General features: G+C 40.1%; 1 protein-coding gene across 1 annotated transcript in view; it reads right to left on the bottom strand.

Annotated features, from left to right (window-relative positions):
* Positions 1-16,713, bottom strand: part of pclob (piccolo presynaptic cytomatrix protein b) — a 94,830-nt gene that overhangs the window by 16,955 nt on the left and 61,162 nt on the right. Inside the window, exons 19-27 of the mRNA XM_084124241.1 lie at positions 14,712-16,441; positions 9,876-12,009; positions 7,536-7,562; positions 5,537-5,625; positions 4,396-4,474; positions 4,050-4,175; positions 2,232-2,340; positions 796-863; positions 146-357 (exon numbers count right to left, since the gene is read on the bottom strand). Coding sequence (XP_083980367.1) covers positions 146-357; positions 796-863; positions 2,232-2,340; positions 4,050-4,175; positions 4,396-4,474; positions 5,537-5,625; positions 7,536-7,562; positions 9,876-12,009; positions 14,712-16,441 — 4,574 coding nt within the window. The remainder of the gene's footprint in view (positions 1-145; positions 358-795; positions 864-2,231; positions 2,341-4,049; positions 4,176-4,395; positions 4,475-5,536; positions 5,626-7,535; positions 7,563-9,875; positions 12,010-14,711; positions 16,442-16,713) is intronic.

The raw sequence follows: 16,713 nt of genomic DNA, 5'->3' as shown, positions 1-16,713 counted from the left end.
AACAAAATAATGGAAAATAAATCCCTAATAAAATTATTTTGCAGTTCCCTATGCAGACACAACATTTGATATACAGTATATTCTTCATATACAGGAAGAGGCACATGCAGATGCACCTTCCTGTACACATTTCCACATACAGTACCTTGCTACCATGGCGCTTCTTGTTGACGGAAGGGGACCCGGGTTGTCCAGGGCTAGGGACGCCACTGGAAGCAGCAGATCCGGTGCCAGAGTGCAAGTGTCCCGCTCTCTCCAGAGCAGACAGCACTGAGACAGGAGCCTGCTGCTGGGACACCTTCTGCAACTCTGCAGCCAGCTGCTTTGGGTCTACACCTGGAGAGCGCTGACGCTCACCTACAACACACACACACACACACACAACAGCTATAACACAAAACTAACCCTTTTTAACCTACTGATTGATACAAACACCTTTTCCACGGTCAGGAGTGCAAGAAGACTCATAACCCAGGGTTAAAATAAGTGCTGAGGAAAGCTCTAGGAAAGGAAGTCACAACTTCCAGGCCTTGTCTTTTTTCATGCATATTAGCTAGAACTGGATCTGAAAATGTCTCTTTTAGCCTGCTTAAGAGGCTAAATTTTGAAATCACTGGAATATGTTATTGAAACTTAAACTTTCCCCATTCAAGTATTTTGGAGCCTATGCATGGCAAAGATGGTTGCAGAGTGGACTCATTTACCTTAAAGCAAGCTTGGTTAGTATGAAAAGCTTATTAAAGGCATCAAGACAAGTAAGTATGAAGGGAAGGATGAAATGCTAGAGACACTCACCAGCTCTCTGCTGAGCATGGAGCTCCAATTGTTGTGGGTGATCTGCGTTGGAGAGCATGTTTAGGTCCCTAAAAAGAAGTCAATTTAACAACTGTATTAGCATATTGGCTTAAACACCACAGTCACTGTATTGTAGAACATATTTGATAGTTAAATCAGCATAACATCAATTGTTAATATGGCACAACCTGAAACTGAAAATTTATTCCAAGTGTCTTACAGTACATGAATAATTGTGTGAAACTATATGCCCTTACAAAAAAAGCACTGCACTACCATGGTACAGTGAGGGTCTCAGGTGGTAACCATGGTACTTTGATATAACATATTCATCCACCATGATATATGAATAGCCTACATATTGGCCTATTTTAATATTTATAATAATAAGGAATTTCTGAGCAAATCAGCATTTAGAAGGATTTCTGAAGGGTCATGTGACACTGAAGACTGGGGTAATGATGGTGAAAATTCAGCTTTGCCATCACAGGAATAGATTACTTTTTTAAAATCTATTAAAACTGAAAATTGTTCATTTAAATTGTAATAATATTTCACAATATTACTTATTTTAGCTGTATATTTGATTAAATACATGTAATCGAATTTTGCTTGGACTAAGGATTTGACATTTGAGTGGCATTTGTCTAATGGTTATACTATGTATTGTAAGAGTACTGAGTGTGAATTGGAGGTGCTGTTGAGTGTACAATGCTACTTAGGTCGTTGCATGGTATTTTGTAATTGATAAATATTCAGATTGTGATTATTGATTGATTGTATTGTCTAATTTGTCTTGTGTTTTAGTTTTTTTTTTCTGTTGCTGCTGTAACACCTTAACCTGTTAGCCAGCAAGGCAGCAACCCCACTTTTGAAAAATCCCCAGAAATGGCATACCCAAACTAAAACAGATACAGTTCATGAACCCTTTGCACTAAAAGCACAAGTATGATCTCATTTGAAAGCCGACACTTGGCAGTTTATTGTAAATTTAGAATTAATTATTGTCATAATGAAACATTTTTTTATAAATAGCTTCAAATTTTTGTGAGGTTATTAGAAATGTATTTTTATGAAATATCTTCATGAAAATAAAATTGAAGTTGGTTTGTATCACAGTTCACCCAAAAACTAAAATTTGGTCATTTACTTACCCTCAAGTGTCTGGTTACTAAAATTCTTAAAAATATATTATCTTGTGTGCAACAGAAGAAAGAAACTCATACAGGTTTGGAACAACTTGAGGGTAAGTAAATGACAACATTTTCGTTTTGGGGTGACCTATCCCTTTAATTTCTCCCTGGGGATCAATAAAGGAAGTCTAAGTCTAATTTATTTGAATTAATTAATATACACGTTGCATTTACATGGTACTTTTTTGTTAATGTGGTGGACTAGACTGAGCCTTGAACATTGAATACATCATTGTAACTTACAGGCGCACACATATTTCTGCCTCTCCATACTGCTGACCCATAATGCTTTGCACCTCTTCATATGTCTTTCCCAGCAGAGAGATTCCATTCCACTCCATAACCTGCATTCCTGAGGAACACAACACATGCCATTAGGAACAGTGAGTGAAATACATTGATTATGTTAGAATAGCAAAAACAGATACTCACAGTCTGTCTTGACCAAAAGTAAACATTATTTGTCAGAAGATTGTTATGGAAACTATTAAGAAGAGATGTTGTTTATAAAAGTCAGCTACAGTAAGTTTATTTTTAAAAGCCTCAAACTGAGAGCCAAAGTTGGGTTTAGTGCGTCACTAAAAAGGTGAAGGCGCTGTAAATTGGGGAAACATGTCAAAAACTATTATGATAGATTCACACACAGATAGACAGGAAATGTGTGCTATTGTGATTCCTGAGGGGAAATTCAGGAAAAGCACTTAATTACCTACAAACATAAAAAACATGCACACTTATTCAATAGCATGCTTCCCTAAGCACTCCACTCACTACAAGAAAACAGTCCTGCAGCATCAGGGACTGAAACAAGTGCAGAGGTGAGAGGAAATTTTAAAGAATCACTGCAAACTGAAGCCCACTTCAAGCCAAACCCCGGGCACTTACACAAATGAAAGCGAGTCTTCAGATAGGTCTTTTGCATACGGAGCGCTTCAGCGGCTGATAACAACAGGACATCATTAAAATGTCTGTTCATCTCTACACAATCAATCCCTTCAATTTCCACTCAAAAATCTCTCAAATGTTCAGCAAGTATGTCAGTCATATCTCCATATTACTCTGCAAGATTACCCCAGGCCAAAATCATCAATTCAGCTTTGAAGTATCGAAATGATTAATGCTTGATTTGGAATCAATTTCGGTTCATTTGCTGAAAATATTGTGAGCTTTATAAAAGTGAGCATTCAAAATCATATTTAAAAAGGCTTTAATGTTAGAAAATACGCAATGTTTTGCATCATATCGATTTATGGTTGAAACTTAATCCTTAAAATTGTTAAAAGATTAATCCTTATTTAGCCAGTGCAGTGTGTTACTGATATAAGATCCCTGCTGTATGCACTACAAGCACACATACTTTGTGGTTCTATGTTGAAGTGCATGGATATATGAGTATGCATTGTGCAATTGTGCGTGCATTCAATTCTTGTCCCAAACAATAATATCGCTACAGCTATCAGCTATTAAATCTGCTCTCTAGCAGTTTTTCCACTGTGGCAGCAGATATTATTATATTGTATCAAGGGAAATGCATACTTAAGATAGAGAACAGATGCTTGTGTAATCTACCAGCAGATTGGTGCTTGCACATTTCAGGCATGAAACAAATAAAATATAAAAGTTTTGACACTATAAAGGAAAAATGCATTTTCTAAAATCACAAGTTATGAAAGAGTACAAATCATGTTCAGGAAGTTGAGCTACTCTCAGAGGAGCTCATCCAAATTGACAAAGCATGCTGAGCCAGCAGTGTCAACAAGGATGGCAATCATACTGCAACAACAGCGTCCCCGTTAAAATGAGAAATGGCTTCCCAAATTAGGCACTTATTGCTTTGAAAGACTACTGAATGCTTAAAATAAATGAATGAATGTGCTGACGCTTGCTCATTTGAACCACTTTTTAACATATGAATAAAAGAAGCATGTACATAAACTTTTTTATATAAATAGAATTTGCTTATCTGTTTATTGCACGTCTTTCGCTTCATTAACCCCTGAAAATATGTACGAGAATTTAACTTGCTAATGTTATTGGACAGAATAATATTGAAGTTCTTACCTTCAACAACTTTTCCCGTTTGCTCGGCACATCCTCCTGCTGAAACCTTGGCGATGTAGGCTCCGATCTCTCCGTTGGTCCCTGGAATCTCTTTTCCGCCCACAACTCTGATTCCCAGCCCTCTCCCTGAAATCACAAGGGTTCAGTTTAACTGATAAATGGCTTAGTAATTGGATCCTAATCAGAGCATCTCAGTATCATTTTAAATGTGATCGCTTCACCAGTACATCATCCACGAGGTAGATTACAATTGTTGTTTTGTTCTTCCTTCCAGTAATTTAGTTTGCAGGCCTAATTAACTACTTTTAGCTGTGTATCTTTTTGAGTAATTGCTGCGAAAACATACCTGAGATGCTGTGGTCCTTGGGGTCCCGTTGCAGTTTGATATGAGTGTGTGGAAAGGGGTAATAGCTGCCTTTTATCTGCTACAACGAAAACACAATACAGAAGCAAATGATTAAACAGTTCCTGGAGCTCTAACAGAGCTTTTGCAATAACTATGTGCCTGCAGATGTGGTTTGGTGTTATTTTAAAGATGAGTACAGTGTGTCCATGTGTTTGCATGGTAAGTGTGGTTGAAGTAGGACATGTTCCTGGAATAACATTCCTAATAACCAATCAGATTGTAGGGTCAGCTTTACCGTTGAGTGTTGCAGCTTAACCCTCTGGTGTTCTTAGGTCATTTTTAACCGAACAATTGTACGTTTTGAAGTTTAAGAATTTTTTACTTCATCGGAATGGTACGAAACTTGGTAAAGGTTTTGGCACTTGCTATATGAACAACAACAAAAAAAGGTTAAATGGTCCTGAAAAAAATAGTCACCTCACGGTCAAAAATGAAAACTTGGAAAACTTTTGGTACTGCAGCCAAACAAAATCTTACTGAAAGCTTATTTTTTGAGATGTCAAACTTGTTTAGATGTATGGCTTTAATTTTCTTGCAGTTTTACGTGTTTTTTTAAATATGTTTTTGTGCATTTTTGATTACAATAAACGTAAAATTCTGTAACTTTTTTAAGTTCACTTTTTTAAACTTTTTCTCACTTCAGCAATAATCTGCCGTGTCGTCTTTGAAAAGAGATCAAACTTAAGTCTGTGCTCTAAAGCATTCAAGATTTATGACAGTTTAAGTTGGAAATTTAATTTTCAGGTCTATGCTTACAAAGTGAATAAATGGATTATAAATACAGCGTAAATATAATTGAGTATACCATGAAATCACCTAAAAATATAAAATATAAAATAAAAAACATTATCAAACTAAAATATAGTACATTAATTTAATTGAAATAAAATTAAAACAATTCTGTCATTTTTGACCGACACGAGAAGAGCAGCCAGCATTGTTATCGACTTGTAATTGTAAAGTCAATAAAAAATAGTTATGATTAAAACCATGTTGTTGTTTTTTTGATAGGTATGTTGTTCCACGACCAACAAAAAGCCCCCAGGAACACATCCCAAACACTCTGTGGGTGCCACTTTACCTGTCTTCTGTCTGGCCCGGCTTCTGGTCCACCACGTCTCTGGCAGGGTTTGTCAAACCAGTCAGTCTCTTCATGCTGAAGGTGATATGCTAGAAGACAGGAAGAAAGCAGCCACTGTACCATCACAAGTGACAAAACTGGGGCATGTGTCCCACTCCACCACTTTTCTCCCAGACAACCATCCCTTCACAACCCCCAGTTGGGGACACTTCTTTGCTATAGTGTTTGAACTGATAGCTTGATGGATTTAGGTTGGGGCTTCTAAGAACAGCATCTATGTTTCAAAAGGGTTGGACATTATCTTCCATTCCATCTCAAATCAAGAGAGTTTATTTAGATAAATGCTAAATGTAGTTAATTAGCCTGTCCCCAAGGGAAAGCAGTGACAGAGGATGGTGAGGGCAGGAAAAGCAATGATCTGGGACATGTTTCGGGCATGCACACATGAACATGCATGCTGTGTCCCTTCAGGACCGGTCTACATGTCATGCGTCGAGAATTTGATAGAAAACTGCTGTGGGTCTGAACCACAGCAGATATACGCACATACACACACCATCATACAACAGTGTAATGATGAGATGCCTTACCATATGTCTGATGATAAATACAGTTTATGTTAGCACTACTGTATCTCTAGCACACTAGTTAGACTACAAGTAAACCACTACTCAAACCAAACAAAACCACAGCTTATGTTCTATAAAACCAGACTTTCATGATGCTAAAATCCAAGTGACTTAGTTCAAACTTTAATCAGCACCCTCAAAAAACATTTTCTAATTCAATGTTTTCATCTTGTTTTTCAGTCAGATTTTTAAAACATTCTTAAAGACAAATATAGTTGAGACGCAAAATTGTGTAAGATAAGACTAAGATAAGATAAGCAGAATTTTGTTAAATTCATGCTTAAAATAATGGGTAAGAAAATGAATTCAATGTTTTTTTCTAAGATCTGCTATTTTGGCTCTCAACTAAATTTATCTTTTGTTTTAAGAATATTTAGAATGTTTAATATCATAGAAAAAAAAAAGACAAAAATACTGAATAAGACATGGATTTTGCAGTGCCCTTGGTCTCACCTACAGAGTTGCACTGGCAAAATGTTAGTCTAGCATCCTATAAGACTGTATATACATAGGTCTACTGCTGTTTTTTTCAGCTTCCATTTCAGGTAGTCTAGCACTTTCTTCAAAAACACTGGGAATTCCTAGAATAATTCATAACTCAAGCTAGGGCAGACATGTCAGCACATACCTAAAATAGATCAGACGAGCAAAATCTTCTGTTTTGTTTACTGGGTATTTTGCACAACCTGCAGGTGCTTTTATTACAAAACTGTGTAAGCGGATAATTTTTTTATTCATGAGGCAGCACTATAGTACGCCACAAATCATAATTTATCTCCTTATAGAGTGAGAAGAAAAAGGACAACTAGATCTGTCTGCAAGAGTTTTGCAATGAATAGCTTGATGTGCTGTCCTTCTGCAAGGAAATGTCACCTTAAATCAACAGTGCATTCACTTTATAACCCAAATTGGAACCATTGACCATGGCACAAAACAATAGCTTATAGAAAACTGTCATTCTGGCCAAAACACTATCAAAAGGACACATCAATCTAATGACTTTTTTCCTGCACCATCAACAGCAATTCCATTACATTAGTGATATTTTGGTGGAGCAAGATAAAGGTTAAAAGATAAAGATAAAGAGATAAAGATAGAGTGACATTTCCTAATTAGCCTACCCTGTTCTAGTATACTTCTACTATGGTATGCACACATATTTACTTGTGTATGTAGACATGTATGTGCCCTGGTTGATATGATCAGGCTATGTAAGAGAGACCTTGAGGAAGTGCAGTGATAATGAACACCAGGATGGGTCTGAGGTGCACCACTGAGAAATGCCCATCATTCAAGACTAAAGTATGGCACGCATGAAAGTAGGTTTATGCTTAATGATATTTTGAAGGTTGCTGAACAGCAGTTCTCACCTTTCACATTCCAGCTAGGACCTCCAGCTGTAGTGCAAACATTGCATTTCAGAGAATTCATAGTAAAATTAGCCTTAAAACAGAGCTATGTTGTGCCAATAAAAATACACTGTTATATTTGCAGTGCAGGTGGATAACTTGTACTATTTTAAATATCTAATACATGCAATAATCTAATTTTCTACAATATCTAAATAACACACCATTGTAATCTATATTTTACTCTAGAAAGCCTTTTAAAAGCTATTTTAGTTAACATTAACAATACCTATACAGCATTTATTAATCTTAGTTAATGTTAATTTCAACATTTACTAATAATTTCAATTAAAAGATGTATTTGTTAACATTAGTTAACTAACATGAACAAACAATGAACAGCTGGAATTTTATTAACTAACATTAACAAAGATTAAGAAATACAGTAACAAATGTATTGCTCATTGTTAGTTCATACATTAACTAATGTTTACAAATGGCCTTATTGTAAAGTGTTACCAAATTATTTGTTTAGTAACACCAGCAGTACTAGTCTTAATGGGATGATCCAGGTTCAAAACTAACTAAGCTCCATTGACAGCATCAACGGCATATTTGCAATTACCACACAAAATACATTTTAAAGCAAAATGGGTGGCTTAAAAACAGCAGTTATTTCTGCTTGTTTATACAAACTGAGACTACTGAAAGTTTTTGAACCTGGAACGTTCCTTTGACTGTGAACATAAGCAAGCTAAATAGGCTGTTTCAGAAACACAAACCATTTCTGATACTCTCACAACAGAGCATGGGGTCACATCTGTGCAAACCCAGCAGAGCATTTAGTGTTGTAAACCAACATATATTCACAATTTGCACTCAGTTTATACCAGCTTTACACCTGGCTTATGTTAAACCTTCCAAACAGCTTGACGTTCAACACAATATCACAATCTAGAGGGGATTTTAAAATGTTTCTCAATATGTTGTCTTATTGGCATTGAGACCCCCGTGACAGCTTAAAGATTAAAAATGTGTTATACAGGGGGGAAAAAATGAATGAAACATTATATTCATTAACCAAACCATTTGCGTAAATTGCCTATAAGACCTTCAAAACAATTAAATACCTGGGTGATTTTAAATTTCAATCCTTGCTTAATGTTCACTTAAGTATAAAGAACAAAATGTATATGAAAGACACAGAAAGAGAATGAATAGTATATTTACTGAAAATATATTAATCTTCATGTAACATGCAAGATGTTTTTAAATTCCCATTTATAAGCCATGCAAAAAACTGTAATAGCAAGAATTTATTGAGAATGAAAATTGGAAACACACCCATGACAGACATTACATGACATAAATAAGAGTTAAAAGAGTTAAAAGTAGTATATATGGAGGTGATGAAAAACTAAGCTCCAATTAATGTATGTTATACACAGATACACTTCCTTTAACCCTCATTTAATTTACAACTTTATCTCATCACATGTCAAAAGCACAAAAATATGTCTATATTAGTTTCCACAAGGGTAGCAAAGGATATACATTCACTACATTAATTTTCCCACTTGCATTTCTGCAACCTGACATATTCTGGATTAATGAAAACGAGACAAACTAAACCAGGTACTCCCATGAATATAACATTTGAGACTTCTTTTGTCTTAAAAAGAAAGAAGATAAAAGTTTAATTATGATTAAAATAAATGGTTCACTATCCCAAAGCTGCCAGAAAGATATAGAGGGAGAATTTATATTTACAGTTATATTTAGAAGTGTTTTCCCCTATACGAAAAGTTATCATAAAAATGATATTTATATAATTAAAAACAGACAAAAATAGTGCCCTCTTAGATAACCAGTCACTAAATAATTCTGACAGAAATATAGGATATGCTGTAACTCCATAGATAGAAAGCAGAGCAGTTTCCTCATCAACTTGAGCACTGCAATAAATAACAGAGGCACTGAATGCACAGTATAATTAATTAAAATAGCTGAATTAATAGTTTTCAAGATCTCCAAAATTGTTTCTCCTCTTATATGTATATGACAAAGCAAAAGTGGAAAAGGAAACAAGTTCCTTTTTGCATGCAAATAGGCATGCTTTTATACATAAAAATATATACTATGTATACATACAGTATGAAGGTGAAGATTTTAATTTAAGAGTATGACATGCAAATGCAACACCCAGCAAATTGTAAAGTAAATCTAAAAAAAGATGAAAACGTAAAGGAAAACGTAACAATTGAATTTACACACAGATATAAATAATGCATTCAGAGCCATACAAAAGATGATATCAACAGAAGCTGGGATTAAAGATAACATATCTCATAACAAATTTACCTTCACTATCTGACATGGCCCCCTGAAGGTCATCCTTTATAAAGGCAATGTCTCGTTCATAGCCACTTGTCCTGGACTCCTCTCTCATGTGCTGTTGGACTTCTGGAAGAGAGTGACTGGAGCCAAACTGGTCCCTTGAGTCTGCTGAGATGGGTGGGAGTGGGCCTGCAGATGCTCTGGCCATGCCCATGGGCTGACCAACAGGACTCAATGGACTCTCTTCTTCTGAGTTTTGTGCAACAATGGGAATCCGACCCCTGCTCTGACTAATTGGCAGACTTGTTGGTTTAGCCCTAGATACAAACTGTGAATCCATGCCCTCGCCCTCTGTTTTCAGGCGTAGTGAGGAGTTTGATAAGTCTCTTTTGATAGATAGGTCCAGTCCATATACAGAGGAAGGCCTAGAGGAAGGTCTTGATCGAGTGCCGCTGGGATAGGTGCCATCATCATGGAGGGAAGACCTTATGGTAGGTCCTAGGTTGAGAGATTGACCAAAGTTGAGTGACTGAGCCAGGTTAGGATTAAGAGCTGAACCCAAATATTTCTGTTGCTCCGCTAGGTTCTTCCTAAGACCAAATGTGATCTCATCCTGCAGGAGCCTTGCCCTGGCAGACAGTCCACCAACTGATGAGCTGGCTGAGGCCAAAAAGCTGCTGTAGTCTAGTTCAAGGTCCCTGCTCTCTTGAATAGGTGAAAACTTTATTTTAGGGTCAATAAGAGCTTTTTTATTCTTTAACTGTTTTTGGTAAAGAACTGAGGCAGGCAGTTGTTTGGCAGCCTGCTTTTCTAAAGTTAGTCTCCCAATGCTGTATTTTTCAGCTTTAGGGAAATGTCTAAAACTAGTGTCAGAGTGCAGGTAGTGAGGCAGACCGGTAAGCTGTTCAAGGCTATCTGTACCTCGTCTGAATTCCTGCTTAATTTGCTGTTTCAACATCTTCAATTCATATGGCTCCTCCATGGACTCCTCGTCAGCTTTACCATACGAATGCAGTCGCGAAGCAGCCTGAAGAGGAGCAAGAAAGTCTGCCACATCTGCTGTTCGACGAACATCAGCAGTCCGGAGAAGTCTGTCCGCTTTGCTGATATCCTTATCTGCGATACTGAAGCTTGAACTTAGGCCCGCTGAGCTCTTTGTGAGTTCACCGATGTCATCAATCAGGACATAGTTCCTGGCATTGTGATGATCGAGGTCTGCATAGAAGGACTCAGCTGATATGCTGGACATGGGGCTGCTGGCCATGCTGGCTCTCTCTTCCAGGCCCATCCTCAGATCAAGGCTACTGTATTTACCACCGAGGTGGGAAACTCCATAGACACTCTCTGTGGATGTAGGGACAATTAGGAGGGGCTGGTTGCGTACAACCTCATAGTTTGTCGTAATCTTTGGCTCTAAGTCAGACAAAGTAGTCTGACGGGGTTTCTGTTGCATCAGAAGGAGTGAGGAATGGTCATAGCCAGTCTGCTGGGACTGCTGATTGAGTGAGGGCACTGATGAGTAGATGGATTGGTAGGGGGACACCTGCTGATGGAAAAGAGACTGCTGCTGGTACAACGTCTGCTGAGGATACTGACTTGTTTGGGATGCATACTGATAATGGGAGTATGGGCTTGTAAGTTGTGCATACTGGGACTCAGCCTCAGTCTGTGGTGGGATGAACTGGTTAAACTCTGACTGTGGGGCAGTCCGTGGCCGTTCTAGTCCATGACCATTACCTCTTGCCTCTCTGATGTTGCTGACCTCACTATCTGACATGTAGTCTCGCTCTTCTGCCACTCCTTGTAAGTAGGCTCTCTCCCTCTTCTCTCTCTCTTTCAGTAAAGCCTCTTTCCTTCGATTTATACCCATCTCCAGATATCTCAATTTAGCATCTATCTCTTTCTCCTCCTCATCAAGTTCTGCCTGTATCTTACGAAGTTTTGAGGACTCACGTTCAACTAAATCCAGCTCCTTGTCTATGTCTTGGAGGATTTTGGCCCGTGCCATAGTGGTGTTCCTGCACATTCGCCTTCTGGCAGAAGCAGTGGTGTACTCAGACAGGCCGATGATGGTATCTTCTTCCGGTGGTGGATGAGGTAGTGTGCGTTTTACTTTCTTCTGAGTGCCAACTGGTGTGCCACTCTGAGAACCTTTGCTCTGTAGATAAAAAAAAAAAAAAACAGAAAGAGAAAGAAAAACAAGCAAATGATAGGCAATATATCCCAGATAGCAAGGTGACATTGATATAATGTTGAGTTTTGATCTAAACCATAATTTTATCTGAGATTGACATTTCAATGCTTAAAGTGTGTTGGATCAGCATTGACATTTTGATGAAAGCCGAAAGCACACATGGGTGGAGACAGTGACATTGAACTAACAGTGATTTGTAATTGATGACCACAAGATCATGCAGGTATGCATCTCTGCAGAACACAAGTAGGTGTTCCCCAATCAGTGGGGCATTTTCAAACCATAATGGCCATTTTCAGCCGGTTTACCCGATTTGCTCTAATCCACTGGGGGTTTGATGATTTTAGCAAGTCTGTTGAAAAATGGTTGAAAAACATCCACTGTAGTTTGAAAATGAAAAACCGAAAATTTTGGTTCCCTTTCAGTTCGGTCACGTTCGACGTTTCACACTTAGGGAGCCTGTCATCTTCGAGTATTGAAAAACTGGCCAATGCACATTGGCGTGCGAGATTTGCATCTTGCGCTCCTCCCCGCAGCGCTGGGAGAAATTTCAAAATTTCCCATTGTGGGAACATGACTATCTCTGTGTTAAGATCTAGACTCGTTTTCATTCGTGAAAGTGGAGTCCCCATTTTCATGCCCCGCCCTAGCATCCCCTCTGGCCAATCCCAGGGGAGACCTACTGCGCCATGTGGGATGGGTGATCTGAGGATCACAGTGAGGGCGTCCCCACCCGGTAACCAGTCCCCGTGGGCCCCTCACTCCTCTGTGTCACCGCAGCGGTGTCTGTCCCTCTGTAGTGGACCGACCAGCCATGTCGTTCGGGGCTCCTCCTGAGGACAGGATGTCGATCGCTGCATCGGAAGGGGAGCTGGACTCTGGAGATGATGATTCGGCTGGGAGAGTAGCATTGCCCGAATTGGATCCAGAAATGTCAGCTATGCTGAAACGGGCCACCGAGTCGGTCGGGCTCGCGTGAAACCTCCACCGTGTCCTGAACCGTCACGGTTGGATGATTGGTTTCTGGTCCTCAGCCCGCTGCCCCAGTGCCATTCTTTCCCGAGGTGCATGAGGAGGTTACTAGGTCGTGGACGGCACCTTTTTCTGCCAGAAACCGCCTTAGTACCTCCTCCCCCTCACTTCCCTTGACGTAGGAGCGGCGAAGGGCTACGAGGCTATCCCTCCAGTGGAGCGGTCTGTCGCGATGCAGCTGTGTCCGGCGACCGCTACCTCCTGGAAGGGTGATCCTCGTCTCCCCTCTCAGGCCAGTAAGATCTCGTCCGTTCTCACAGGCAAGGCTTACAAAGCCTGTGGGCAAGCTGCTTCCTCCCTGCATGCCATGGCGTTGCTGCAGGTCCACCAGGCCAAAGCACTCATGGACATGCACAAGGGTAGTCCAGACCATGAGCTCATGGATGAGCTCCGCACCGCAACCGACCTTGCCCTCCGGGATACGAAGGTTGCGGCTCGCGCAGTCGGTCTGGCGATGTCCACCTTAGTCGTCCATGAGCGCCATCTCTGGCTCAACCTGGCCGATATGAGGGAGGCCGACAAGTCTCAGTTCCTGGACTCCCCCATTTCCCAGGTTGGGCTCTTCGGCAATGCGGTGGAGAACTTCGCCCAACAGTTCTCCGCCGCCCAGAAGCAGATGGAGGCCATACGGCACATCCTGCCCCGGCAACCCGCTGCTGCCTCCACCCGTCCACCGGTGGCAGATCCTCCACCTGCTCGTCGCCGAAGGCGTCCCCCTGCTGCCGCTCCCGCTAGGACACAGCAGCAGCCTTCACCCAGGCCTCAGCGTGGAGCCGGCCGCAGACAGGGTGCCCAGCCCGAGACTAAACCTCCCCCCCATACCCACTTGGGATTTATCTCTGGTGCTGATGGCACCACAGAGACCTCCCTGTAAAGTCCTGTCTGTAAAAACAGTTTTCCTGCTTGCTTTGGCCTCTATCAAGAGTGTCTTTCCCTTGACAGAGCCTGCTCTGCCGTCTCTGATCGGTGTGGTCTCCTCCTTGCTATAGGCCAGAGACACCTCAGTGACATTCCATATGTTGTACTGCCCGGAAATGCCCAGTCCATATGTGTAACCTCCACATGATACCACCCTACGGGCAGGATGAGGCTTCTGCAGCGTCTCCCTTTCCACCAAAAGGGACTGACATTACTATTGATCCTTTTTGTTAAATTTCAGTATTGATTCAACATCGGTGATGTAGAATCAATCATAGTGTAACGTTGATTCATTGACATTACCATTGATTATTTTTGTTAAATTTAAATATTGATTCAACATCAGTGATGTAGAATCAATCACAGTGTAACATTTATTCAACAATATTACTATTGATTATTTGGGTTAATTTGAATATTGATTCAACATCTGTGATGTAGAATCAATCATTGTTTTTGTTGAAATGTCACCATTTTTTCAACATTAATTGTGGGTGCAAAAGTGATATTGAACCAACATCACTTTGTAACGTTGATTCAATGCAATTAGCGTTGACGCATCAACATTGACTCAAGATTGTTTCAATGATTGCTTGCTATCTGGTTATACAGTATACAGCATGGTAACTTGGTATGTAATGTAATGATTAGGAGAGGACAATATAAAACAAATACTGTATATGAAGAGTAAATCAGTTTTAAAGTGCAGTACTTACTGAATAGGTGTCTGAGTACTGGTACATCATTCTGTCCTCAGTTGTCGGAATGAGTGACTTGGGGTCAGACAGAGATCGTTGTGAGGCCCTTAGTGATCTTGGACTACTGAGAAGCCTTGATGAATCAACAGTAAGCATCTTCTGTGAGCTTTTCCCAGGGGACACTGGTGAAACTGGGGAGCATAATACCTTTGGAGATTTGGTAACCAACAAGCTTCCAACGTCATCAGCTGTCAGGTGTGTGTTAACACTTATTACAGCAGGGGTTTGACATATTTTATCTCTGTCTGATGTAATATCTGAATCGCTTTCTGTTTGACCGTCTCTGTGTAAATCTACCTTTGTGTCAACCTGAGCACGAACAGGAGATCTCCTAATTGTCCCTGAATGCTCTGTCTGTACCGAAATCTCTGCTACAGTCTGAATTGCAATACTTGAAACCTTGGAGCTTTTACCCTTCTCTCCATCAACATATCTACTGGAACGAGACCTGCGTCTGCTCCGAATAGGGACGTCCCACTCATCCTGATCTTCATCATCAGTTTGCACACAGCTATCTACGCTTCTCCTACTTCTTCTCCTTCTACCAGAAGGAATCTTTTCAACACCATCTTCATCATCTGTTTGAACACCACTCTCAACCAATTTCTTACCACTTAACTCTACACTTTGCTCTTGCTTGGCTGTATCTGGCAGGTTTGTGGATAACTGCAACTTGTCCTTTGTCTGTGCACTCACTGATACAGGAGTGTTTGAATTATACTGTGTAAAAGCCCCAGAAGTTGTTTGCCAGTTTTGACCTGATCTAGAGTCATGGGTGGACACTGCAGATGACATTGAGTTGTCATCCTTCACTGGCCAGTACTGCCCATTATCTCCCCCAGAATATTTTGAGTCAAGAATAATGTCTGAGCTAATGGGTGGTGAAATACCCTCACTTGGCCTAAACCCATATGGGTGTATCTTTTGCTCTTCTAGTTGTTGCTGGAGTTGCTGCTGTAATCGATGGATTTGCTCTAACTGAAGTTGCTGCTGTGCAAAGGTTTCTTGTTGAAGAATCAGATGGGCTTTGCGTTCCTCTTCTTTCTGCATTAGAAGTTGCTGCTTCATGTTCTGAAGCTCCTCCAGCTCCCTCTGAACAATGATTTGCTCTTGTTCACGGTAACGCTGTATCTCGTGCCTCTCCCATTCAAGCTCTTCAGCTAGACACAGCTGCTTCAACTTCTCTAATTGTAAAAACTCATGTTCAGCCTTGTACTGTTGGCTCTTGCTGTCATCTAAATCAAGGAAATTTGGTGATACCAGTGTATCCAGGGAGGCTGCTATTGCCTCAAGTGTAGCATCTGAGTAGAGCTCAGGGAAGGCAGTCAATGAGGGAAGGAGACTGGCTAATGCAGAAGGTAGGATATCATTTGCTATATCAGATTGTGGGAATATTGATTGGTCTGTGCCTGTGGTGTTTACAAATCCATATGGAGCAGGCTGATTTTGAAGAGCTGAAAATGGCTCTGTAGTATCAGTCAGACTATTGTACATTGTGCTAAATATTGAACCTGGTTGGGTAGTAATTGCATACGTGGAGGGAACGGGTGCAGCAACAGATGAGTAAACAATGCCATTTGTCGATCTTAGCAAACTGTTAACGCCAAACAATGTTCCTTGAGAATATGGAGTAGTGGTGATCCCGGTAAATTCCAAAGTGCCTTTCTTTGAGAAGTCTAAGGCCTCTTCTGTTATGTTAAGAAAAAAAAAAAATAGCATCAGCATCTAAATGGATAATTTATCTGTATCATGCAGCATTAATTAACTATAAAATGGAAGCCAAAGAGCATGCAAATTTCTTGTCAGAGTCATCAGATTAGCAGGATGCAAACCCAAAACACTGAGGGACAACACGAAGGCAAATGCATGCATCTGTTTAAAAAAAGGAACAGAAAAACACAAGAATGAAAATCAAGACATTCAGAGAGTAAACAACAGAAAAATAAGGGACATGACCAAT

Source organism: Abramis brama (genome assembly GCF_963993115.1).
Source record: "Abramis brama genome assembly, chromosome: 9".
NCBI classification, from domain to species: Eukaryota; Metazoa; Chordata; class Actinopteri; order Cypriniformes; family Leuciscidae; genus Abramis; species Abramis brama.
The sequence above is the reverse complement of the archived record's forward strand: the minus strand, read 5'-3'. Positions and strand labels throughout refer to the sequence as shown.